Source organism: Bufo gargarizans, chromosome 2 (genome assembly GCF_014858855.1).
Source record: "Bufo gargarizans isolate SCDJY-AF-19 chromosome 2, ASM1485885v1, whole genome shotgun sequence".
Lineage (NCBI taxonomy): Eukaryota > Metazoa > Chordata > Amphibia > Anura > Bufonidae > Bufo > Bufo gargarizans.
Window position 1 is genome coordinate 585,396,990 of NC_058081.1, and position 27,541 is coordinate 585,424,530.

Genomic DNA, 27,541 nt, shown 5'->3' on the forward strand with positions numbered 1-27,541 from the left:
CAGTGACATGCAATATTAACAAAACAGTCCACGGTAAACATTGCACAAGCCTGGAGAAGGAGCAGCAGTGCGGGAGGCCAGGGATGTCATGTTCCTACCTGCAGGGGCTGAACAGGTCATCCATCACTAGCACAGATGCTGCTGGCTCTGCCTGGATCCCTCAGCCTGCAGTCCCTGCTCTAAACTCTCCCCCCTGTTCCCTACTCTAACTACTCAAAATGGTGGCACATGCAGTCAGAGACCTCAGAGAGCTTTCACTGAGCTTGTGCTATGACCTCAGCCTCCACGCACAGCGCTGCAAACTTCCCCCCTCAGACTACAGGCACTGAGCATGTGCTGTGACCCCCTCCTGCTTGTTCCTGGTCCTCCCCCCCTCATACACCCCCCTACTCCTCTCTCGTCTTAGCCACAGACCTTCCTACAAGGCAATCAATCTCAGCCCTGCTGTTTCCGTAAATAAAGCAGAGTACACAGCTAGCACCTCTCCTTGGCATACTAAGCCTGTGTGCAGAGGGGAGGCAGGAGCCCCAGCCAGGGAGGCTGCGAGGGACGACATGCACTGACAGCTGCCCCAGCGGAGGAGCCCAGCATCCCGCCATGGATTACACGCCGGACCGCAGGGAAACTTACCAAGGAGACACATATTTTTTTTTTAAACAGCAAGGAATTGCATTCATTTAAAGGGGACGTGTCACCTCTCCTGACATGTCTGTTTCAGTAACCGCTTGTGTTCCCCGTGTCATAAGCTTTCCTTACAACTATGGGGGCGCTTTATCAGGAGAGGAATTTTTTAAAGCCTATTTGCGGTGCCCCAATTTGCACTAAATTTATCAAACATCACAAACCATCTTTAAGAAGAAAATGCTTTGGTCAGCTCTTACTCCACCCCTTTGGGATTTTTTATTTTAATTTTTTTTTAAGTTGCATTTGATAAATGTGGAATATAGCCACTTGTCTAGCTAGCCTCACAGACTATCATAGTGGCGTTTAAAGGGAACAGGTCACCATGAAAATGCTAAATAATCTGCAGAAAGCATGCTATAGAGCAGGAGGAGCTGAGCAGATGGATATGTAGGTTTATAGGAAAAGATTCAGTAAAACTTGTATTTCATTCAAGGAGGCGGTCCTATCAGTGACTGACAGCTCTCTCTGTATACACAGTCAGAGGGAAGACTGTCAATCACTGATAGGACCGCCTCCTGGACTGCAGAGCCCAGAATGAGCAGGAATGTAAATTAATGAAATACAAGTTTTAGGGTACTTTCACACTAGCGCTTTTCTTTTCCTGTATTGAGTTCCGTCCATAGGAATGTATTAGTGACGAATCCGGCATTCAAATTGCAGCACTGAAGGATCAGATATTCCGGTCTGCGCATGCGCAGACCTCTAAAAATGTGATAAAAATAAATACCGGATCCATTTTGCCTGATGACACCAGAAAAATGGATCCAATATTGTAATGCATTTTTCATACAGATCAAGCATTTTTCAGACTGATCAGGATCCTGATCAGTCTGAAAATGCCTGATCAGTCAGAAAAAATGGCATGCGCTTGCATACAGTTTTCCTGATCAGGCAGGCAGTTCAGGCAACGGAACTGCCTGCCGGGAATCAAACCGGGGAACTGCCTGCCGGGAATCAAACCGGGGAACTGCCTGCCGGGAATCAAACCGGGGAACTGCCTGCCGGGAATCAACCGGGGAACTGCCTGCCGGGAATCAAACCGGGGAACTGCCTGCCGGGAATCAAACCGGGGAACTGCCTGCCGGGAATCAAACCGGGGAACTGCCTGCCGGGAATCAAACCGGGGAACTGCCTGCCGGGAATCAAACCGGGGAACTGCCTGCCGGGAATCAAACCGGGGAACTGCCTGCCGGGAATCAAACCACGGAACTGCCTGCCGGGAATCAAACCGGGGAAACTGCCTGCCGGGAATCAAACCGGGGAACTGCCTGCCGGGAATCAACCACGGAACTGCCTGCCGGGAATCAAACGGGGAACTGCCTGCCGGGAATCAAACGGGGAACTGCCTGCCGGGAATCAAACCGGGGAACTGCCTGCCGGGAATCAAACCACAGAACTGCCTGCCGGGAATCAAACCACAGAACTGCCTGCCGGGAATCAAACACCACAAGTGTGAAAGTACCCTTACTGAATCTATCCATCTGCTCAGCTCCTCCTGCTCTATAACATGCTGCCTGCAGCTCAGACACCATGTTCAACATGACAGGTTCCCTTTAAAAAGTAGTGAGGACAGTGTAAAAATGACAAAAAGAAGCATGTTTTTGTACAAAAACAGTGGCCCAGATTTACTAATCCTTTAAATGGCGTAAGTGGAGACGAGCGGTGATGTAATAGACACTTTTTGCTGACTCTAAGGCCTCTTTCACACGAACGCATGTCCCCCGTGGCCATATTGAAGCCCACATATGGCGGGTCCCCAATATACAGGGTACTGGCTGTGTGCATTCCGCATCACGGATGCGGACACATTCACTTGAATGGGTCCGCAAATCCAGAGATGCAGTGCGGAATGGAATGGAAGAACTACAGGGTGCTTTTGCGGGGTTCTGTTCCATGCTTCCGTTCCGCAAAAAGATAGAACTTATTCTATCTTTTTGCAGAAAGGATGGATTGCGGACCACATTCAAGTGAATGGGTTCACAATCCGCATGCGGCTGGCCCACAGCACGGCCACGGGGGACACGTGTGAAAGAGGCCTATACCAAATGTTGGCCGGCTTATTTTGAGGCAGATTTTTACATCACAATTGTGGCAGATCTTTCCCATGGAGCCTCACCCCTTTACACTAAGCCCCACTATTGGTCGAGCATGGCAGAAAAAGTGTAGAAACCCCAGACGCACCAAATTATACCACCGATTTTCGAGGGGAACACATTAGCAAATCTGGGCCACTGTTCAACAAAATGTGCCTTTTTTTACGCCAGAAAACCTACAGGACTTTACAAACTCTCCCCTGTTGTGCTGCTCCTCTGTTATCCCTACTAGAAGTTTAGGACTACACTGACAACTGGATTCTAAAACCACCTTTGTCAAAGGTGGGGTTTCCTTGCACTGTCTTATATGGTCAGCTCTGGGTGGGCAGTGTGCAGACACACATCCCCCCATACTTGTAACCCATACATTTCCAGGAAGAATAACAGAGGGACTGCACAACACAAAGTTCTATGAGAAGATGCTGCAGATTTGTTATGTCATGTGGAATACAGGTACATGTATGGAGAGGAGACAGGTCTTTTTTATACCATATTGTTGTCAATCTTGTAATAAAGGAGTTCTTTATAATAAAAAAAAAAAAAAAAAATATCAAATGGACTGTTCTGGAGTTAATAATGTTTCAGGGATGCCCGCAGAATGCCTCAGGTTGGGGAAGACTCACACTTACCTGCTCCCCATTGCTCCAGTCCTTTGTGCAGGTCCCGTTTACCCATTTTTCAGTCCGCCGTTTGTTTATTTTCATGGTCACCTGCGTTGTCGCATCACTGCTGAAGCCAGTGGTTGGCTGCAGTGGAGCAGGTGCCCATGCCAGGGAGAAAGACACACAAGAGAGCGCCAGCGTGCAGGACCAGAGCGACAGGGAGCAGGTAAGTATGGTGTAGCCATGAAGGCTAAAATACATGTGAACCTTTGCCGCAGTCATGTTACGTGACAGCTCGGCACACAGAGATTACTTTCCACAGCAAAACAAATATCAGGGCGACCACTGGCAGCGGCACGCTAACTCGACGCTTGTGGCTTATTATATCCAATACAAAGATTTCAATGGGTGAGAATTAGAAAGTGAACAATATACACAACCTACAAAAGTCTCATCATATACATTATGCCCATACTTTAGGATATAGAGCTGTCAGATTCGGAGGCTGCTGGGAGCACTGCAGTCTGTGCATTCACCTATTTACTGGAACGGAGGAAGTTTCCAAAGCAATGTATTAACATAAAACAGTATCGAAAAATAAAATGGTCATTTCCAGGGCTAGACTTATAAACAGCTTTTACCTAATGTAACAGGTCTCCCTCTAGCTGTGGGAGCAGGTCACTACATGCATATTTCCTGTCATTACACAGCACAATACAGGATGCCTTTTGTGGCAGCAGGTAATCCATCAATCGCCCCTTAGGCTACTTTCACACTTGCGGCAGAGGATTCCGGCAATCCGGACCCAAACGGATGGCATTTGTCAGACGGCTCCGGATCAGTCTGACAAATGCATTGAAATGCTGGATCAGTCTCTGTGATGCGGAAAAACGGATCCGGTATATTTTTTTGCATCTTTAAAGGTCTGCGCATGCGCAGACCAGAAAACCGGGTCCGTTTTGCCGGAACACTTAATGCCATATCCGGCACTAATACATTTCAATGGAAATTAATGCCGGCATTCCGCAAGTGATCAGGATTTTTGGCCGGAGAGAAAACTGTAGCGTGCTGCGGTATTTTCTCCGGCCAAAAAACGTGAGGGGGACTGAATTGATGCCTCCTAGTGCATACAGGACGGATTTCTCTCCATTCAGAATGCAGTAGGATAAAACTGATCAGTTTTTTTCTGGTATTGAGCCCCGAGGACAGAACTCAATACCGGAAAAGAAATACGCTAGTGTGAAAGTACCCTTACAATAAAATAAAGGAGCACTTTATTTACCACTGCTGAAAGGTTAAACTGCCCTTTTAGAGGGGTTGAACAATAAGCCTGGGCCTTGCTTTCGGTCCCTACAAGACCAGGAAGTGGCTTGGTCCCATGACCTCTGCAGCCAATCGCAGGCCTCAGCAGCTTGAATAGTACTTTACAGCAGTAAAGCATCGTTCAAGTTGCTGTGACCACTCGGGCCAGTGATTTGCTGCAGCGGTCATGTGACCAAGCAGCTTCCTGGTCCGGGAATGGCACAGTGTCAGGACCTCAGGGGCTGTCGGCTCCAAGGCAGGACAACTCTTTCAAGAGACATGTAAAAGAAACAAAGGCGCAGTTTTTCTTTGAGGGACGATAAAGAAGAACAAAAATAAAGTACATTGTCTCTTTCCAAATATACTCTAGACCAGTGTTTCCCAACCAGCGTGCCTCCAGCTGTTGCAAAACTACAACTCCCAGCATGCCCGCAAAGGCTCTAGACTACTTCCCAATGGATCTGATGCCTATAAATAAAAATGACATGGGAAAACCCAATCTCACTAGGGAGTGACCAAGAGCTGAAGATGCAAACATTATTACAATGACGCCAACAAGACAGGGCAGGCCGGGGGAAGAACCTGGGATTTTATTTTAGTCTGGCAAGGACAGGAAAAGAAAAATTACTGGTTCAGATGTGGTGGATTCGCTGAGGATGTCGAGTAGATTCCAGAGCAAATGACAGTACAAGACATGTGGTTCACGTCTTGAAAATGGCAGCCACAAGTAGCCAAAATTTTCAATGCAGAAAACCTCGGATGCTGAAGATGTGTAAATCTGCAGCAGAAACGCCAGGGACCCAGGACCTGCATTTACGTTTCTTGAGATCGTCATGGTGTTTTAAGAGGACCTGTTCCCTCACCCGACATGTCAGTTTTAGTAACTACTTGCATTCCCCCTGTAATAACAATTCTGAAGCATCTATTTAGGACTCTGTGCTGTGCCATTCCTGCTAGAAGCTTACAAATACATTTCCAGCAGTCTGCATTAAAGGTACTGCTGGGTGTTACCAGTAGAGGGTGTGTCTGACTCTGTGCCATCAGTGCTGCTGGTGTCAGACTGTGCAGGGACATACCCCCACAACTGGTAACACCCCTCTGTACCTTTACTACAAGCTGCTGACAATTCATTCGCAAATTTCTAGTAGAAATAGAGGAATGGCACAACACAGAGGGATAAGACTAGATGCTCCAGAATGGTTATCACATGGGGAAAGCAAGTAGTTACTAAGGCTACTTTCACACTAGCGTTGTTTGAATCCGGTGTTCAATTCCGACACCGGAACTGCCCGCCGGATCCGGAAAAACGTGTGAAAACTGATTACATTTGAATCCTGATCAGGCTTTCGATCACAATGGAAAAATGCATTGGAAAAAACGGATCCGCCATTTATGGACTTTAACATTTTTTTCCTATTTTTCGGGTTTAACATGCAAAAGCCGGATCCGTTTTGACTGAACACACGGCGCCGGATCCGGCGTTAATGCAAGTCAATGGGAAAAAAGCCTGATCAGGCGTTCAGTCAAAGTGTTCAGGATTTTTGGCCGGAGGTAAAAATACAACATGCTACGGTTTTCTGAAAAGCCTGATCAGTCAAAAAGACTGAACAGAAGACATCCTGATGCATCCTGAGGGACGGACTCTCCATTCAGAATGCATTAGGATAAAACTGATCAGTTCTTTTCCGGATTTGAGCCCCTAGGACGGAACTCGGTGCCGGAAAAGAAAAACGCTAGTGTGAAAGTAGCCTAAAACAGACAAGTCAGGAGAGGGGGGCAGGTCCTCTTTAAACCATGCATTCTGCTATTTCTATCCTGAAACAAACCCATATTCCACCTAAACACAACCTTTTTGACAAAATGGTTGGAAAAAGAGAATGATCATCTTTAATTTCCCCTACTTTTGTGTCTCCATCATGTGGATTACAACTCTCACACTTATGACGACACAGTCCCTACTGGGCCAGCGCTGCACTCCCCGATGTAAATAGGCTCCCAGCACATCCTGGTTCATGTGTCATACATTGTGCACATGATCCAGGCCTGGCTACAACCCACAATGTACCCGAGTTGCGCCTGCACAGTCAGGCAGCCTCGGGCACTGTGACGGATAACCCCTTTAAAATACTGTCAATTTTCTATATGATTGGCTATCAGAAACCAACTTAAGGGGTTGGCCAGCATACATTACTGGCTGCACATGGGCTGGGAACAGTCCTAGTAATTATCATTATTAAACTATCGGCACTGAAATCAGATTTTCTATTTTTATATTTTTTCTTTTAATGTAATTGGATTGGTCTGACTAAGTTTACCTTGGTTGCCTAGTTAATACTTTTGTATAGGTATTAAATTACCTACACATGTTCTTTTCTCCCCCAGGCATTTCAGTGGTGTGGCTAAAACAGGTGTCCGCCTATCTCCTATATACAGAAAACGGAGGACGTAGTAGTGGGCAGTCCCGAACGATAGACCGGGATAGTGCCGATATTCTCAACATAAATTTGTGATCAACTACTCCGGATGAAGAGGGCCTGTTTAAGTCTGGAGAAAGCCGATTAGTTGGGGTGAGGCTGCGCGTTCCCAAGAGGAGCCGAATGAATTCTGGGTAGTTAGGGAGGGAGGTCTTAGCCTCAGGGTAAGGGCATAGACGGCCATCTTGAGAAGATAGTCAGAAAGAAGTCTTGTGAGGAGCGGTTGTTATGGATGGAATCTTATTAACCCTTTAAGGACCCTGCCATATTTCACCTTAAGGACCAGGCCATTTTTTGCAAATCTGACATGTGCCACTTTATGTGGTGATAACTTCCAAACGCTTTTACTTATTCAGGCCATTATGAGAATGTTTTCTCGTCACATATTGTACTTCATGACAGTGATAAAATTGAGTTAAATATTTTTTTTTGCAAATTTCAATTTCTCGACTTTTATAATAGTAATACCTCCAAAAATAGTTATTACTTTACATTCCCTATATGTCTACTTCATGTTTGGATCATTTTGTGAATGCCATTTTATTTTTTTAGGACGTTAGAAGGCTTAGAAATTTAGCAGCAAATCTTGAAATTTTTCTGAAAATTTCGAAAAAAAACTTTATAAGGACCAGTTCAGGTCTGAAGTGACTTTGTGAGGCTTACATAATAGAAACCACCCAAAAATGACCCCATTTTAGAAACTACACCCCTCAAGGTATAGAAAACTGATTTTACAAACTTTGTTACCCTTTAGGTGTTCCACAAGAATTAATTGAAAATAGAGCTGACATTTCAGAATTTCACTTTTTTGGCATATTTTCCATTTTAATCAATTTTTTCCAGTTACAAAGCAAGGGTTAACAGACAAACAAAACTCAATATTTATGGCCCCGATTCTGTAGTTTACAGAAACACCCCATATTTTTATAGAACAGTTTATTATGGATGCGGCGATACCTAAAATGTCTATTTTCTTATTTATGTAAGTTTCACACAATTATATAATTTTTTTAAACAAAACAAATCATGTTTTAGTGTCTCCATATTGACATGCAGACTGCCTCTATTATTCACAGCCTCAGATTCCTTGAAAAAGGTCCGTTTTGACCAGAACGTTGGGACTTTTTTTATATGGCCAATAATCTACCTATTTAGCCTCTATATCTGGATGACAATTGATTATGTAAAGATATACAAGATGTATTGAAGCACCATGTTGCAAGACAAATCTTTGGTGTGCCATAGATTTTTTTTAGTGTCTCCATAGTCTTGAGAGCCATATGTTTTTTTTTTGTTTTTTTTGGGGGGCGATTGTCTTAGGTAGGGTGTCATTTTTTGCGGGAAGAGGTGACTGTTAGATTAGTACTATTTTGGGGGGCATATGCCTTTTTGATCGCTTGGTGTTGCATCTTTAGTGATTTTTTTTTAGCACAGTTTTTATGAATTTTTTTGTACTGTGTTCACCTGAGGGGTTAGGTCATGTGATATTTTTATAGAGCCGGTCATTACGGATGTGGAAATACCCAATATGTATACTTTTTTCCATTTATTTAAGGTTTACACTATCATTTTTGAAACAAAAAAATATAAAAATCATGTTTTAGTGTCTCCATATTCTGAGCGCCATAGTTTATTTTTATTTTTTGGGCGATGGTCTTAAGTAGGGGCTAATTTTTTGCGGTATGAAGTGACTGTTAGATTGGTACTATTTTTGGGTTCATATGACTTTTTAATCGCATGCGGTTACACGTTTCCTGATATGAGGTGCCCAAAAAAATTGCTTTTTGACACTTTTTTTTTTCAGTGTTCACCTGAGGGGTTAGGTCATGTGATATTTTTATAGAGCAGGGTATTACGGACGCGGCAATACCTAAAATGTCAATTTTTTTATTTATGTAAGTTTTACACAATGATATTTTTTTAAACAAAACAAATCATGTTTTAGTGTCTCCATAGTCTTGAGAGCCATATTTTTTATTTTTTTTTGGGCAATTGTCTTAGGTAGAGGCTCATTTTTGCGGGATGAGGTGACTGTTAGATTAGTATCATTTTTGGGGGGCATATGCCATGTGAATGGAAAAATGAAAAATAATTAGGACTATGGGAATGCGGGGAGTGAAAAATGAAAACGCAAAAATGGAAAATCCCAGGGTCCTTAAGGGGTTAAAATTTAGACGTGTCAGGCAAATTCCAAACTCGTATTTGGAATCAGTGGGCTCATTTTAGTATAAATCACATGTTTTTCTCTCAGTAGAAAAATAATTGTTGCGCGGTGAATTAGTGATTATGGATTATCACCACAGCAGCAGCAACAGCAATTGAAAATTCAATTTTGAGTGAAAATATGACAGTTATCCTTTAAGAATAATTCATTTACACATACAAGTCCGCTGACAAGCATGTCGGCACAGTGCTGGGAACACAACCGCTGTTGGAGGATCCCATCCATCAGCGGCCTCCATTTACTTATCCTGGGGACTTGGAACCGAACCAGAGTTCGGGGGAAATGTTGTTTTTTTTTTTTACAGTACAAATTAATTATTGAAGTTATTGCGCGAAGTCTCACAAGACTTTGCGAAGCAATCATTTCGGCTCATTGGAGCCAATAAATTCTAATACTGTACAGAGCTCCTGCTCTGTACAGTATTAGAACGAAGTATTATGCGAAACGACTTGGATGTTTCATCCGAAGTCGATTCGCTCATCCCTACTGGGGACAGACTGTGCATGTGCCAGTTCCCTTGTCCGTCTCCAGTAGAAGTGAATGGAGGCTACCGATGAATGGGATCCTCCAACAGCGGCCATGGTCCCAACACGGTGTCGGGAACTCTAAGATAACTCTAGGATATGCCCCCAATGTCTGATTGGTGCGGGTAGCAACCTGCACTTATATTGAGAACGGAGGCCGTAAAGTCCTGGAGGGTACACCGCACATTTGTTGTTGTCCTCCATTCATTCCTATGGGATCGCTGAAAATACCTGAGCAATTTTCGGAAGCCCCATTGAAATTAATTGGAAGTTCCAAGCGCAAGCGGCCACCAAGATGGAATAACCCTTTAAACTACCAGGACATCAGTGTCAATGTTACCAGCACATGCGAAGCTAGGATTATGAACTGACCAACCCCTTTAAATTTAAAGGAACTCTATGCAGGAAAAAAAATTACGATCATTGCAGAGTCATAGACAGACAACCCCTTTCAAAATGCCAGCTCTATAGCCGATGACAGCCGGGCCCACAGCTGGCTTTCAACAAACAGCTGTGCGGAGGCACAGAGAAAAACGTGCTTCCATGATGCAGGGTGCACATGGCCGGTGCCCGTGTACGGCCGGGCAACAGCGGTGTGGATGAGCCCTTAGGACTGAAGGGAAGCCAGTATCTCATCTGCAGACGGCTGTTTCAGGGTGATTAGCCATCATGAGTGCAGACAGAACTGACTTAGCTGAGTGAAACCAAGGGATTCATGAATTAAACCACTAAATGCATACAGAAAAATCTAAAAAGGTACACAAAATTTGTAGTGACTGTATTCACATCATTTTCTTGATAAAGGCTCAGGTGGTAGGGGACTCTATTATTAGTCGGACAGACAGGGTCATCTGTTGGAGAGACCGTGAATGCCGAACAGTGTGTTGTCTGCTGGGTGCTCGGGTTTGGCATATTGCGGATCAGATTGACAGATTGCTGGGTGGGGCTGGGGAAGACCCGGCGGTCATGGTACACATTGGCACCAATGACAAAGGCAGTGGGAGATGGAAGGTCCTTAAAAATGATTTTAGGTAGCTAGTGGAGAATCTCAAGTCCAGGACCTCCAAGGTAGTGTTAGACGGCTGGAGGAGCTTTTAAACTAGGATCTGGGGGGGCGTCATACTAATAAGGGGGCAGATAGTGTAGATAGCGAGTGGGTTATACCAGTGGAGATTTAGTGGGAATGGGGTTAGCAAGGAAAATAGGGAGAAGAATGGGCATACTTATACATTTATAAAAAATAAAACTGCTGGTAACAAGAACCTGTTACATACAAAAATTGAAAATAGTGACCACAATATAAATTATATTCCCCCTAAACTATAAGAAGCAAACTCTGTCATGAAGAGCAAAGACACTGAATTTCAAAAAGGCTAATTTCCCTGGGCTGAGGGCAGCATTTCAGGGCATAGACTGGGAGCAGCTACTGTCACATAAAACTGAGGATAAATGGGAGAGCTTTAAATCCACATTGAGTAATTGCACTAAAAGATGTATTCCTTTAGGTAACAAGTATAAACGGCTAAAATTAAACCCACCCATGGCTTACAGCTACTGTAAAAAGAGCAATAAAAAAGACAAAAAGAGAGCATTTAAAAAATACTAATCTGAGTGGTCAGCTGTAGCGTTTGAAGATTACAAAGATACAAAACGAACAGCAGGTAGCAAAAAAAAAGCAAAACAAATTCCAAAAAGTTTTTTAAATATATAAATGCTAAAAAAGGAGGGGAGGGGCTGTGGCCACTGCGACACCAATGAAGGTAACCCTCATTAATTCATATACAGGAGGCGGGAGCTGGCTGCAGAATCACATTGCCAGCTCCCGACCTCTATGACAAGTAGCTGCGATGTGCCGGACCTGAGGGGTTAACTGCAGCGGATTGCAGCTCCCTGTCATATAAATAAAAAAAAATGTAACAAAAAACCCCCACCAAAATATTCATAAATTAAAAAGAAAGATTTACAATAAAAACCTACACGTTAACAAACATTAATTTTCAGAAGATTTGTATAGCAATTATTATTTTTTCTTTACAAAAATGAAAATTCACAGAATAATCGGTATAAATTATCGGCTATCGGCCTGAAAGTTCACAGATTATCGGTATCGGCCCTATCAATATCGGTCGATCCCTAATTAATAGCACCATATCTATTTTTGCAGATGACACTAAGCTGTGTAGAACTGTACGGTCTATGGAAGATGTCCACAAACTACAAGCTGACTTGAGTCTTGAACACTGAGTGATTGGGCATAAACTTTGAAAAGGAGGTTGAATGTGGATAAATGTAAAGTTATGCATCTTGGTAGTAATAATCTCTGTGCTTCATATGTCCTAGGTGATGTAACACTTGGAGAGTCACTTATAGAGAAGGATTTGGGTGTCCTTGTGGATGGTAGATTGAATAACAGCATACAATGTCAATCAGCTGCTTCTAAGGCCACCAGGATATTGTCATGCATTAAACGAGGTATGGACTCGCGGGGCAGGGATGTGATACTACCACTTTACAAAGCGCTGGTGCGGCCTCATCTGGAATACGCAGTCCAGTTCTGGGCACCAGTACATAGAAAGGATGAACTGCAGCTGGAAAAGTACAGAGGAGAACAACTAAAATGATGAGGGGCATGGAGGGTCTTAGTTATGAAGAAAGATTAAAATAATTACATTTATTTAGTCTTGAGAAGAGACGTCTAAGGGGGGACATGATTAACCTGTACAAATATATAAATGGGCCATAAGAAAATACGGCGAAAAGCTGTTCCAAGTAAAATGCCTTCAAAAGACAAGGGGGCACTGCCTCCGACTGGAGAGGAAAAAGTTCAGTCTCCAGAAGCATCAAAGAACTGTGAATCTGTGGAATAAACTTCCCCAGGACGTGGTCGCAGAAGGAACAGTGGACAGTTTCACTAAGGGTTTAGACGAATTCTTAAAAGTAAAAAGCATAAATGCTTATGAAAAGGTGTAGAAATCTGAGTCTCACCGAGTCCCTTCTGGGATTCGCGTCCCGACCTATCCCTTGGTTGAACTTAATGGAGGTTTGTCTTTTTTTCAACTGTATTAGGCTACTTTCACACTTGCGTTTGGGGTTCCGCTTGTGAAATCCGTTTGAGGGCTCTCACAAGCGGCCCCGAACGGATCCGTTCATCCCCAATGCATTCTGAATGGATAAGGATCCGTTCAGAATGCATCAGTATGGCTCAGTTTCGCCTCCATTCCGCTCAGCAGGCGGACACCCAAACGGATCCGCCCTGACTTAAGATGTAGGTCAATAGGGACGGATCAGTTTGACGTTGACACAATATGGTGCAATTGCAAACGGATCCGTCCCCCATTGACTTTCAATGTAAAGTCAGGAGTCCCTATTAATATACCATCAGATCTGAGTTTTCTCCAATCTGATGGTATATTTTAACTTGAAGCGTCCCCATCACCATGGGAACGCCTCTATGTTAGAATATTCTATCGGATTTGAGTTAGATCGTGAAAACTCAGATCCGACAGTATATTCTAACACAGAGGCATTCCCATAGTGATGGGGACGCTTCAAGTTAGAATATACTAAGAACTGTGTACATGACTGCCCCCTGCTGCCTGGCACCACCTGATGTCTTACAGGGGGCTGTGATCCGCACGATTAACCCCTAAGGTGCCGCCTGTGGCCACTGCACCCAATGCTTTTAATACTGGGGAGGGAGGGAGGCCGCACTGGCCACCAATGCTTTTAATACTGGGGAGGGAGGCCGCACTGGCCACCAATGCTTTTAATACTGGGGAGGGAGGGGGGGAGGCCGCACTGGCCACCAATGCTTTTAATACTGGGGAAGGAGGGGCACCCGATCAGGGGGCTGAGATCCGCACAATTAACCCTTCAGGTGTTGCATCTGAGGGGTTAATTGTGCGGCTCACAGCCCCCTGTAAGAGATTGGGTGGTGCCAGGCAGCAGTTATGTACACAGTTCTTAGTATATTCTACCTTGAAGCATCCCCATCACCATGGGAACGCCTCTGTGTTAGAATATACTGTTGCATCTGAGTTTTCACAATCGTAAAAACTCAGATCTGAAAAAGCTGTTTTGCAGACGGATCCGCACTGAACGGATACCATCGTTTGCATGTATAGGTGCGGATCCGTCTGTGCAGATACCAGACGGATCTGCACCTAATGCAAGTGTGAAAGTAGCCTTAACTATAACTATGGAATGGTTGCACAAAAATATGTTGATTGTGTGAAAAGAAAGTGCCTGGTGAAATGGTGCACTTAACAAAAAGTAGGCAAGTCAAAAATCACAAGACCCGTCAACGCAGTATAGCACTGGTATAGTGTAGAATACCTAAAGTATAAGAAAAGGGAACATCCCGAGGCAGGTGTCCTACAAACATGAGAACGCCACAGTATACAAGCAGATGCTGGATTGCTATGGAGTATTGAAAACCTTATGTAGATGCCATCATACTTCACAATATATACACAATTTCACGGAAGCTGGGACAGATACCGCCAGCAATCTGTTAAATGTGACATTGGCTATGCACGCCATAACCAAGTTGTGTTAATCTCCATTCCCGGCACTGTACTCATTGGCATTTGATTAATTCTTCCTGTGAATGACATAAGGAACCTATCTAGCCAAGAACAGCATAAAAAATGTCACACAATGACATTTCACTCCTACTCAGCACTGCAGCCAAATGGACAGAATATGCGCTTCCTTCTCCAGCATGAATCATGCGCCCATACAACATGTGTAAGCATGAAGCAATGTGTGCAGCCGAAGAACACCTGAGGACTTACCTGGTCTCTGGATTGTACCCCAAGATGTAGAAGAACGAGTCTATCCTGGCTTTGAACTCCCGAGCAGCAAATATGTCCGAGAAATGGGAGATGTTGCACTTGCCCCTGTGAAAACATTCGATTATTATTGGAGTTTATCGTGCTGAATACAACTTGAAGGAACACTCTACTGACGCCCATTGCGTTCTGGGGCCGTGCGTAATGCAGGGATTTTACGCAAGGTCTTCTATGACCTTTTATGCACTAGGCATTATACAGAGTGTTCCTTTAATCACAGAATCTCAATACCGTAATATAGTTTAAAGGGCTGGCCACAAAAAAATAAAGTCTCCACAATGTCCTGACCTTGTTGGGTAGAAACCCCCAAACCTTCTCATGTCTTTCTTGAGCCCCCTGTTTCAGTGTCCCCCACTGCCCACGGATCCGGTCTGTAAACAATGGACGCTGGCCGTCCATGGTGATCACATCACCCCGGTGACTACTGCCTTGGATGCATCTTCTGCAATTGTGCTGGAAGCATTTGGCGGAGGTGTAGATGCACTGCAGTGTAATCTGTCGCATTGGCGCATGCACGAAAAAGGATGTATCCAGGGCAGGGGTCATGTGGGTGAATCATGTGACTGTCACCATTTTGATTGCCATAGGTAGTGAGGACACTAAACTAGGGTGCTCCGGTAAGACATGAGGGGGCTTGGTGTTTCCAAGGCTAGTGTCCACAAAGTGGCCCACCGCTTTAATACATAAAAAGGAGACCTTTACACAACAGAGCTGCTGTTTTCTGGATCTGTGGGCGCCACTTCTGACATTTAATGGGATGCTCCAAACTACCATGTGAAAACGTATGTTTTACAGGACTGCAGAGCATAGACCAGGGAATGCAGAACTGTGCGTCAGCAAGGCCTCTGCACCAAAACGTGTTACTGTTCCAATGTCCCAGAATTAAGAAATGAGGCAACTTTGCAAATAGTCTTGTGGAATAAATCTGCTCCCCTTTTTGTCCCTACGACTCCTATGCAATCCTACAGATCTCACACTTAGATGATGATCTTGAAATTATACTCGTGTCCATATGTCCCCTACCACTTGCTAGCAGTTACTTGATGAGGCTAGCTTCACATCTACATATTTCTTTCGGGCAGACTGTTCCGTCAGAACAAACCGGATCCAACACTGCCGGATACGAACGGAATGTCCGCTGGCCCCATTAAAGTATAATGGGGTCCGGCAGACATTCCGTTCACATCCGGCTGATGAGCAGAGAACCGGGCGGACACAAACCGGCATGATGGTTGCCGGAACACTGCTACCGCAGATTTAAAGGTAACCTGAGTTAGCAAACAGCGTAGGACAGAGGGAGCGAAGTAGGACTGTAAAGATTAGACCGCAAAAGGTTTGTTTGTAGTCTGAGAACACGGAGACACATAGGTGTGCACGGGAGCTGAACACACACGGGGAGGATATATTTATGTTTGTTTGGTTGCTTCATTTTTTACATTTTAAATGCAAGAGAGCAAATAAAAATAGTTGGAAAAAGTTATGTACCTTTTAAAGGGAATGTCACCACAATTCTGGACTATTATCTGCAGTAATACATGAGTAGTACTGGACATAAGGAGTACTGATCGACTTATTTTTCCCCCTACCTTTCCCCGCTGTCAGCTCCTAAAGCTGCAGTGAAATCCACAGTCCTGCCTGCAGTGCTAACGCAATGAAGAGGACTCCTGGGGGCTCAGCAGTCCTGACAATGCATTTCAGCTACAGATTTAAAGGCTGACAGCAGGGGAATAGGGGGCAGCAAAATAAAAAAAAATTACATTCCGGACCCTTTATCTGCAGTACTAGTCATGTGTTACTGTACATATTAGGCCTCATGTACACGGCCGTGTTGCGGCCGAGCGCGGACCGTGGAAACCCGGCCGGGATTCCTCCTGACAGCATGAGCACACAGCGCAATACAGTAATACACTGTTACGATCTATACCAGTGTATTACTGTACTGTGGCGGCAGCAGGGAGCGCATGGCGTCATAGCAACCAATGACGCTGTGCGCTCATGCTGTCAGGAGGAATCCCAGCCGGGTTTCCACGGTCCGCTCTCGGCCGCGGAACACGGCCGTGTACATGAGGCCTTGGTCCAAGATCATGGTAGCAGATTCCCTTTAAATTCCTAGTATATAAACTCTGCCTGTTCCATGCTTGCTAGGGAGGTGCTAAACAAGTTTCAAGAGCAATGCTACGCGGATCGGGGTGGGGGCTGTATAACGCATAGTTTACACCCTTTGAACTGGGATGGGGGGGGAAGAGGGAAGAGGCTGATGGCCACCATTTGTACGTTCTAATTCCTTACACTATCTTCCTGCTGTGTGCTCATCGTTTCTTTCCCCTGGTATATGGTAACGTTTAGCCTGTAGATTCGTCACATATGAACAAGTCACCCAAACACGTAAGCAAGATTATTGCCTTTCCCATAATTACAGAAGTTGATGAGGTAAGTACACACTGCAGCAAGACCCCAATGTATCTCAGATGTCAGGACTGAGGGAGGAAGCCATCCATTAGTGATGACCTAGAACATTACAAATCGAGACATTAAACATGGAGCTGAAATCAATTATTTGTACAGAGGTCACACATGTCGGTGTAAGAAATACCAAGACAAATGAACCCGATTTCTCGCTCACAAAGCTACTAAAATAGTGACAACTGCTCAGGACAGAACTGAGGCCGCTTACTATCTACGCAGAGCAAAATGATGGCATTTAATGAGAATTTGTGAATACTTTTTCTGTTATATATGGCCTGTAAGAAGACTTGTAGACCTGCGATTCTCTCTTTTCTATAGTAGGAAATGTGCTCTAGGCCTCATGCACACAAACTTTTCTTTCCGTGTCCGTTCCGTTTTTGTTGCGGACCGTATACGGAACCATTTATTTCAATGGTTCCGCAGAAAAAAAAGTAAGTTGCTCCGTGTACATTCCGTTTCCGTATATCCGTTCCGCAGGGATAGAACATGTCCTATTATTGCGTGCATTACGGACAAGGATAGTTCTGTTCTTTTAGGGGCCAGCTGTTCTATTCCGCAAAATACGGAATGAACATGGACGTCATCCTTATTTTTTGCGGATCCGTTTTTTGCTGACCGCAAAATACATACGGTCGTGTGCATGAGGCCCTACTTGGTGAAAAACAAGTTTTACAGAGTAAGGCTCTGTTCACACTTCCAGTATAATGGAAGCAAAGCCAGATCTTCACCTGACACCAGTAGAGACAGATGACCCAAATGACTACTATTCTTTCCATCTAATCTGATTGAATTGCTGAGACTCTGACTGAAGTGTAAACCCGTCTAAGCTCAAGTGCCTTTATACTACGGGCCAATTTTGCAGGTGTGTGTCGGGAAGGAAGTGTTTCTTCCTGAAGAGCACCTGCTGTATTAAAGGTGGATCTAGAAGGCCCAATATTCAGGCCGATTATCAAGAAAGAATGTTCCAATGAACGCTCATTTCAATGACCTCTACTTAAAAAGCAGCCGACTGTCAGAAAGGAACGCTTCCTTCCAGACAATCTGCTGCTCATCTGATCTAAATGCGATGCAGTCGCCCCCATACCGACTGGCCAGCACTCGCCCCCATACCGACTGGCCAGCACTCGCCCCCATACCGACTGGCCAGCACTCGCCCCCATACCGACTGGCCAGCACTCGCCCCCATACCGACTGGCCAGCACTCGCCCCCATACCGACTGGCCAGCACTCGCCCCCATACCGACTGGCCAGCACTCGCCCCCATACCGACTGGCCAGCACTCGCCCCCATACCGACTGGCCAGCACTCGCCCCCATACCGACTGGCCAGCACTCGCCCCCATACCGACTGGCCAGCACTCGCCCCCATACCGACTGGCCAGCACTCGCCCCCATACCGACTGGCCAGCACTCGCCCCCATACCGACTGGCCAGCACTCGCCCCCATACCGACTTGCCTTTTGCCGGGGGCAGAGGTTGTTTTTTGTGACTGCATGAATGATGAAATTACCCAAGGAATGAGCATTTTGCTCGTTCATTGGGTAATCTGTGGCACATCTACATGCCACATAATCACTAATAAGTATTCCAATGAAAGCTTGTTAGCAATCCTTCTGCCAAGAATCGGCCCATGTTAAGGGCCTTTAGGTCCCTGACCTCATTTAGATGTATGGAAAAGAAATCACTGCCCCAAAAAGTTTTTGTTGGCAATGTGTTGGGATTGGCTGCTTTGGTCCACGAAGACTTTCTTTTGTTTCTTTTAGGCCGTTGCATGAATCTCCCCCACCGTGTAAACCTCAGTAGGGCTATTAATTTGGGGCAAAGTACAAGCTATTAAATGCAGATTTACCTCCTGCTCTATAAATGGCGCATTACGGGAACACAAACCATCTGAGGCCTGACAAGCATTTCCCCCAGCCAAGTGAAGCTGGCTTTTCTACACGAGGCTGCACTGCAGGAATTTGCAGCGTTTGTGGAGAGCGCTGCTCTGAGTGAAAGGAGAAGATTATCCACTTTCTGGTATCCAAGCTCCCGACGCCCCCAGCACAAGTTGGAGCTAATTTGCCTTGAAATCAGCAGCTCTGGTTATGTGGCTCTGAACAAAGCAAATGTCTCCAGATGGTTTTATTTAAGCGCCATCTGAGCGTTATTATCAAGCAGATTACTTGGTTTCACGTTCTGTCGGCATCCATACCGCAGACCGCCAAGTGCAAAGCTCTGCCAGGAAAAGAATTTCAGCTTCACCTCCCTTCACTCCGCTCTGAGATTGAGCAGGTCCCTTTCACAAACTTTCCACTTCCCTGAAAAGCCAGTGAACGTGACTGGAGGTACATTTTGTTACCTATGAGGGCACGGAGGACAATTCCACGTGGATCAAAGCACAACATGCCAGAACACACATTAGGCTCGCTAAGACCCAGACGCTGGAATAAAATAAGAATACTTGTACTAAGCGAAAGGTTTTTCTTCTAAAGATCCTCCTTAACTGTCTCTATATGTAGATGGAGTCTCACGAAAATTCATCAGCCACCCCCTGTCCACCATTATGTAACGCTTCCTCTATATGAGGGGTGACACACACCAGAGCTCCTTCTGAAGGTCCACTTCATGGACCACTGCCCTACTGAAAGGTCCACTTAGCTGCTCCCCGTCGCTCCGGTCCCCTGTAGCGCGGCTCTAATTAAATGAATGGTACTGAACCGCAAAACCACACACAACCTGCGGACCGGTATGGCGTTATTTCTGTGTTTCCAATCACTACAACCCCCTTAAAGAGGACCAGTCCCCACTCTTAACATGTCTGTTTTAGTAACTACTTAAATTTCCAATATAATAAGAATTCTAGGGCATCTCTTCTTATGACTCGATGATGTGCCATTTCTTGATTATTCCTGCTAGAAGTTATGAAGTTTGCAAGGATGGTGTTACCAGTTGAGGGGGTGTGTCCCTACAGCACTGATAGGATAGTGTCAGACTGTGAGCAAAACACTCCCTCCAACTGGTTAACATTCATCTGGACCCTCAATGCAAACTGCTAGAAATGTATAATTCATAGCAGGAATAATAAAGGAATGGTACAACACAGAGTCATAAGAATAGATGCTGCAGAATTGTTATTTCGTGGGAAATGGGAGAAGTTACAGGGGCTGCAGTGCACAAAGGAGGTATACACTGGGACGAATTGCTGACTTAAACCTCCAGTGTCTATAGGCTCTATACCGTCTGACAGAGGCCAATTTTGATGGCAGGGGAAAAAAATTGATCATTATGAACAGACAAAAAATAACGTGGTAGATTTATCAAAACTGGGGCAAATGAAGTCAGATTCCACCATTCATTTTTAGAGGATCAATCTGATTGGTTACTATGGACAGCCAGTTTTCATTTGCACCAGTCTTAATAAATCTCCCTGAACGTGTCCTGAGTGATGGGTTTGACTTTGACCAGTCCGCATGGAGTTTGTGTATTTTTGTGCATTTTCCGGGTGCTTCTTTCAGGGGCTCTGGTTTTCGCTCATGTTCCAAAACGAAGCCAAGTAAACTAGGGCGATCAGACCGAAAAATGACTGCAAGTAAGGCCTCATGCACATGGCCGTTGTTTGGGTCCGCATCCGAGCCGCTGTTTTTTGCGGCTCGGATGCGGACCAATTCACTTCAATGGGGCCGCAAAAGATGCGGACAGCACTCTGTGTGCTGTCCGCATCTGTTGCTCCGTTCCATGGCCCTGCCCAAAAAAATATAGTATGTCCTATTCTTGTTCGTTTTGCGGACAAGAATAGGCATGTCTACAATGGGCCGTTTTTTTGTGGATCCGCTGTTTGCGGACCGCAAAAAAAGAGGCGGTCGTGTGCATGTAGCCTAAGGCTGTGTTCACATCTGTTTTCTAGATCCGGCTCAAATGCTGGCTGACGGCCTGACATAAAAAAATCATCGTAAGCAACGGTTTTTGTCCGGCTGAAACCCAGAATTTATACCGGAAGTTGGCCAGATCACTGGGGATCATTGCGGTCAGTGGGGATCCGACAGTGAAGTAGAGGATCTGGCAGGCTGCTCTGTCAGATCTTCGAATGGAGATAAGAACGAGGCCTAATCTGTATCTGGAGGGACTACAGCAGATGATTACAGACATGTTGTCAGGATCTGAAGCAGCTGGTGCTTACCTGAGAGCGACTGCATGGTATGTGTCGACATAATCGGAGATGAAGAGTTCTCTGTTCCGAATTACTGGGTCTGTGATCACCAGCTCCCGGCCAGAATCTAGGAGACAACACGAAGTCAGAGGGTTACAAATACAAAAATCATGTCCATATTTAAGCACATGATCGAGGGTAATATATATATATATATATATATATATATATATAAACATGGGCTCTTCCACACAGAATAACGAATCACGGAAGCAAGGCCCGTTTCACACGAGCGTATTCTGTCCGGGAAACACTCTCCATGTGACAGCAGCCGACAACATTATACCACCTGATCAGATTATATACTAGGATCTACTGAATTGTACTCACAAAATGCTGTCAGTACAGCAGTGGTCAGACAGGAATTCACAGCATTATAGATCATTAGAACTCTGTGAGTTTGCGTCACATGGAGCGTATTTCTAAGACTGAAGGCGTTCGTATGAAACCGACTTAATTACAAAGAGGATTAAAGGGCTTCTGTCACCCCACTAAACTTTTTTTTTTGGGTACTTATAATCCCTATCCTGCGATATATCTATACATTATGTTATTAATCATCTTCTGTAGATAAGGCAAAAAACATACTTTTATAATATGCTAATTACCTGTCTACCAGCAAGTAGGGAGACTACTTGCTGGTAGCAGCCGCAAAAAAAGCCCCCTCTTCCTGTTGATTGACAGGGCCAGCAGTGATCTCCTCCTCCGGCTGGCCCTGTCAGCATTTCAAAAATCGCGCACCTGTGTGGATTCGGCGCAGGCGCTCTGAGATAAGGAGGCTCGCCTCCTCAGCACTCCCTCAGTGCGCCTGCGCCGATGACATCACCGAAAGAGAAGACGTCATCGGCGCAGGCGCACTGAGGGAGTGCTGAGGAGGCGAGCCTCCTTCTCTCAGAGCGCCTGCGCCGAATCAAGTCAGGCGCGCGATTTTTGAAATGTTGACAGGGCCAGCCGGAGGAGGAGATTGCTGCTGGCCCTGTCAATCAACAGGAGGAGGGGGCGTTTTTTTGCGGCTGCTACCAGCAAGTAGACGCCCTACTTGCTGGTAGACTGGTAATTAGCATATTAGAAAAGTACGTTTTTTGCCTCATCTACAGAAGATGATTAATAACATAATGTATAGATATATCGCAGGATAGGGATTATAAGTACCAAAAAAAAAAAAAAAAAGTTTTGTGGGGTGACAGAAGCCCTTTAAAGAACAGCCCTAGAAGAGCCACACTGTGGTACCAGTAAGGGCACCTTCACGTGTTGCGGATTTTGTTGCAGAAATTAAAAATCAGTCCCATTCACCTGTATGGGGATTGCAGAAATACATGTGCTGCCGCCCCAATGAAATGAATGGTTTTCAATCACGTAAAAAATCTGAAATAAAATCTACAGCGTGTGGAGAAGCGCTGACAGTCCACTGCGATATGCAGGTCCATCACTGAACATTTTTGTGTTTACTTCAAAACTGGTCTAAACTTCAAAAAATACTGTTATGTTGGTTACAGACAAAGCTCCATTTTCCCCTGATACCGAGCTCCACATTACCACCTGAAGAAGCCACTAGAGGGAGTTAAGAAGCTTACAGCATATGGATTATAGACAGTAAGTAATAAGCGCCCTGTAGTGGTGGCTGAAGTTCATTTAATTAACATTAACATGGTGTTCCAGGGCCCCTAATAATTTTGGTGGAGGCAGAGGATGGCACGACTGACGACGCGGCAGCCGTGGTCAATCACTGGCTTTTAGCTGTCACGCCGGTTAGCAGAAACGTTACTGCTGCAGCGCTAGTCTTGCTACAGCGATCACATGACCAACTCATTCATGTGACCACTGCAGCCAATCAGTGGCCGAGTAGTCTCGCATGTCATCACTACAGTGCTGGAAGAAGGAGAGATTCAGTGGGTGCTTCTTTATTAAATTTTAGAACATTACCAGGTTTCAGCTTAATGTTTGGGGGCTCCATAAAACCCCTTTACAGAGGACCTGTCACTTCCCCTCACTAATATGTGTACCTAATGTAATAACAATTCTGGAGCATTTAGTCTTATGACATTATACCAGTCTATTATTCCTACTAGAAGTTATAAAAATAATTACCAGCAGTCCGCAATAAAGGTGATCTGAAGCTCTGCATTATACTTTTTTTTTATTATATATTTGTACAGATATATGTTCTGCTTCCACTCCCATAAAATAGCTCTCCAGAATTTTCACACTCATGGCCTATCCTCAGGATGGGTCATCAATATCAAATTGGTGGTGGTCTGACTGCCCAACCCACGCCAATCAGCTGCTTGAAGCCGCAACATTCACCCCCTTGCTTCTCACCAAACACAGCACAGTCCATTGGATAATGGTTGTGCTTGGTATTCAAGTGAATGGGGCTGGGCTGAGCTGCGCCTCGGCCACGTGATCAATGAGATATGGGAGGGAGGGAGTAAGTCGGACCCCTGCTGATCCGATATTAATGACCTATCCTAAGAATGGACCATCAATACCAAAATCCCAGAAAACCCTTTTAAGAAATCAGTGAGGAATGTTGAACCTAAAATCCCTGTGTTATGTGGCAGAAGTTCAGTGTAAGTGAATGCACCACCCTCTAATATGTATACATGCATTTAAAGGAGTTCGGCAGTTTTTTTAAACTGATGATCTATCCTCTGGACACCCGGGACCCCTGCCGATCAGCTGTTCGAGAAGGCAGTGGCGCCGCGGCCTTCTCGCTGTTTACCGCAGGCCCAGTGACATCACAACTAGTATCAATGGCCTGGGCGGGGCTAAGCCCCATTCAAGTGAACAGAGTTTAGCCCCGCCCAAGACAGTGATACTAGTCATGACATCACTGGGCCAGCGGTAAACAGCGAGAAGGCCGCGGCGCTACTACCCGTGCCGCTGCCTTCTCGAACAGCTGATCGGCAGGGGTCCCAGGTGTCCAGAGGATAGATCATCAGTTTAGAAAAACTTCAGAACCTCTTTAATATGTGTACATACATTTAAAAGTGTGAAAGTAGCCTGAGCGGATCCGTTCAGACTTTCAATGTAAAGTCAATGGGGGACGGATCCGCTTGAAGATTGAGACATATGGTGTCATCTTCAAGCGGATCCGTCCCCATTGACTTACAGTGTAAGTCGGAACGGATCCGCTCGCCTCCGCACGGCCAGGCGGACACCCGAACGCTGCTTGCAGCGTTCAGGTGTCCGCTCACTGAGCGGAGCGGAGGCTGAGCGCTGGCAGACAGATGCATTCTCAGTGGATCCGCCTCCACAGAGCATGCATTAGGGCCAGACGGCTGCGTTCAGGGCCGCTTGTGAGCCCCTTCAAACGGAGTTCACGAGCGGACACCTGAACGCAGGTGTGAAAGGAGCCAAAGTGTCATAATTCCTTGTTTGGAAAGATTGTCAGGTCATACACCAAGACCAAGGAGTCCGAAGAAACACAGCAGACGATATTTACAGATCACTTCCTTTCCTCCTGTGTAGTTCGGGCACAGGATTTCTCCGAAACAACTGATAAGCAGCATCTCAGACTTCCCCCCCCCCCCCCAATCAGATACTGATGGTCTACCCTGAGGATAGGCTATCAACAGTAAAATCCTAGACAACACCTGGAAAACTACAACCACTTACTAGGGATCGACCGATATTGATTTTTTAGGGCCGATACCGATAATTTGTGAACTTTCAGGGCAATAGCCGATAATTTATACCGATATTCTGGGAATTTTCATTTTTGAAAAAAAAAAAATATATAATTCCTACACAAATCGGCAGAAAAGTAATATGTTTATTGTTAACGTGTAGTTTTTTTTTGTAAATCTTTCTTTTTCATTCATACTTAATATTTCGGTGTTTTTTGTTTTTTTTTACACTAACTTTAGCCCTATTCACCCTGACAGATCTCTATCAGGGTGAATAGGAGCTCACACTGTCCCTGCTGCTCTGTGCTTTGTGCACACAGCAGCATGGAGCTTACCATGGCAGCCAGGGCTTCAAAAGCGTCCTGGCTGCCATGGTAATCGATCAGAGCCCCAGGCTTACACTGCTGGGGCTCCGATCGGAGAAGCAGGGGAGAGGGGATCCTGTGGCCACCGCCACCAATGACTAATGCTGGGGTACTTGGGGGGGCGCACTGCGCCACCAATGAAGAGAAATCTCTCATTAATTCATATACAGGAGGCGGGAGCGGGCTGCAGAATCACATAGCCAACTCCCGACCTCTATGAGTGGTAGCTGGGATCCACGGCACCTGAGGGGTTAACTACCGCAGATCGCAGCTATTGCTCATAGAGGTCGGGAGCCGGCTATGTGATTCTGCAGCCAGCTCCCGCCTCCTGTATATGAATATGAGAGTTCTCTTCATTGGAGGCGCAGTGGCCACAGCCCCTCCCCTTCTCTTGTCCTCCTTCCTCTCATTGGCGGCAGCGGCAGCACCGGGGGGGAGGAGACACTGCTTCCTTCTCCCCTGTGCTGCTGAGGGAACACGGAGAGCGCTGTCAGCAGCGCGATCTGTGTTCCCAATAAGTTATCGTAATATCGGCAAAATAGATGCAGATACCGATCAAAATACTGAATATTGGTAAAAACCGATAATCGGTCGATCCCTACCCCATACCTCTCTGATGTATGGATCACACAGCTTATAATTGCTGATAATTTTGCTTTCAACGGGGGCTGTACGAAAGCAAGGAAGAAAATACTCAGACCTGTCTAACAAGTCTTCTCATTACCTTACTTAAGAAATCATTACAAAACGTATTGAATAAAACATTCCATTAACGACTGATTAATCATCCCAACAATTTCACCTAAAATGAAAACAAGGCCAACGTGCCGATCCTGAGGGAGGCAAACACAGGATAATTCTGCAAAGGAAGGCCAGATTCAGACAGATGTATTTTCCGTCCGTGGGTGCAACACACTGCATAGAGACAGCACGCGGACCCCTAAAAGTCAATTGTGCTGTTTTCTACTGTGTCAGAGAAATCAGATCCGTCCCCATTGACTTACATTGCGTGTCAGGACTGATCCGTCTTGCTCCGCACCACATTGCGGAACGAAAAACGCTGCTTGCAGCCTTATTCTGTCCGCGAATGGAGCGCAACCAAACGGAAAGCATTTTGGAGCAATCCGTTCAGTTCAGTTTTGTCCCCATTGAAAATAATTCACGGATCTCGATAGCGGAATTGAAAATGCTGGTGTGAAAGTAGCCTAATTTATGACACGGCCTGTGCCTCATCATAAGTGACATGTCTCCTTTGGCAGCGCAGGCCCCATCAAGGCCGGTGTAGCACACGCTGACCTTGATAAATCAGGGCCAATGACCTCCAAGTCCGTGTTCTACCGAATCCAGCCTTAGGCCTAGCGGCCTGACAGTGCTTCTCAAAAGGTGAAGACGCACAACAAATAGGTCCTTTTTTGGGTGCAGGACTTAAGGGTAGAAGCTAACAAGGTCCACAAATTGTTTGTGTCATCAGGTTGTCAAGAGATAGCCATAGATCTGAGAAGGTCAACATAACATCTGACTCACACAACTGTGATGGGTCCGGGAAAGACTGTCCGTATGTCGGCTGCATCTCCCGGACTTATCGCGGCTTCACTGACCTGAACTGACTGCATCACAGTGTTTCATGATCTAGTCAATTCCTAGCTGATGGCAGAACTATCTATCATAAATCTTTATGATGCAGTCTGTTCTAGTGAGGGGAGCCACGACGGACACATGGACCGTGTTTCCATACACATAGTATGATGGGCAGACTAGATGGAACTTCTTCTTTTCTACCTATGATGTGTGCCACAAGAAAGAAACGTTGCACAGTGATTAAATGGGTTTAGAAGTTTTCTCCCCCAGGAACAGTGCCCCTTTTCTCCATGGGTTGTGTCTGGTATTGCAGGTTATCATCATAATAATGAATAAGGCTCCAATAGCAGCCATGGCACTGATGTCATTGGAAGGTACACAGTCATGAATACAAGCATAGGGTTTACCGTTCTCATTGTTCCGATCTTGAACCAAGTGCTGGTAGACGGAGTCTGGAACCTCTGACTGGCGGTAGTACCACTTAACGTTCATCAGAAGATGGTCTCGTTTACTCTGCAATACACAAAATAGATTGTTAGAAAGAATTGTTAGAAACATC

At 45.4% G+C, this 27,541-nt stretch overlaps 1 protein-coding gene across 10 annotated transcripts in view; it reads right to left on the bottom strand.

Moving 5' to 3' along the window:
* The window catches only part of RERE (arginine-glutamic acid dipeptide repeats), a 324,868-nt gene that overhangs the window by 59,916 nt on the left and 237,411 nt on the right, over positions 1 to 27,541 (bottom strand). For 8 of the 10 annotated variants that reach the window (XM_044281824.1, XM_044281821.1, XM_044281819.1 and 5 more), the window contains exons 4-6: positions 27,390 to 27,495; positions 21,381 to 21,477; positions 14,700 to 14,804 (exon numbers count right to left, since the gene is read on the bottom strand). In XM_044281824.1, the coding sequence (XP_044137759.1) occupies positions 14,700 to 14,804; positions 21,381 to 21,477; positions 27,390 to 27,495 (308 nt within the window). Of the gene's footprint in view, positions 1 to 98; positions 1,069 to 14,699; positions 14,805 to 21,380; positions 21,478 to 27,389; positions 27,496 to 27,541 lie in introns of those variants that run through there. The other 2 variants (XM_044281826.1, XM_044281825.1) reach the window with 1 other exon arrangement.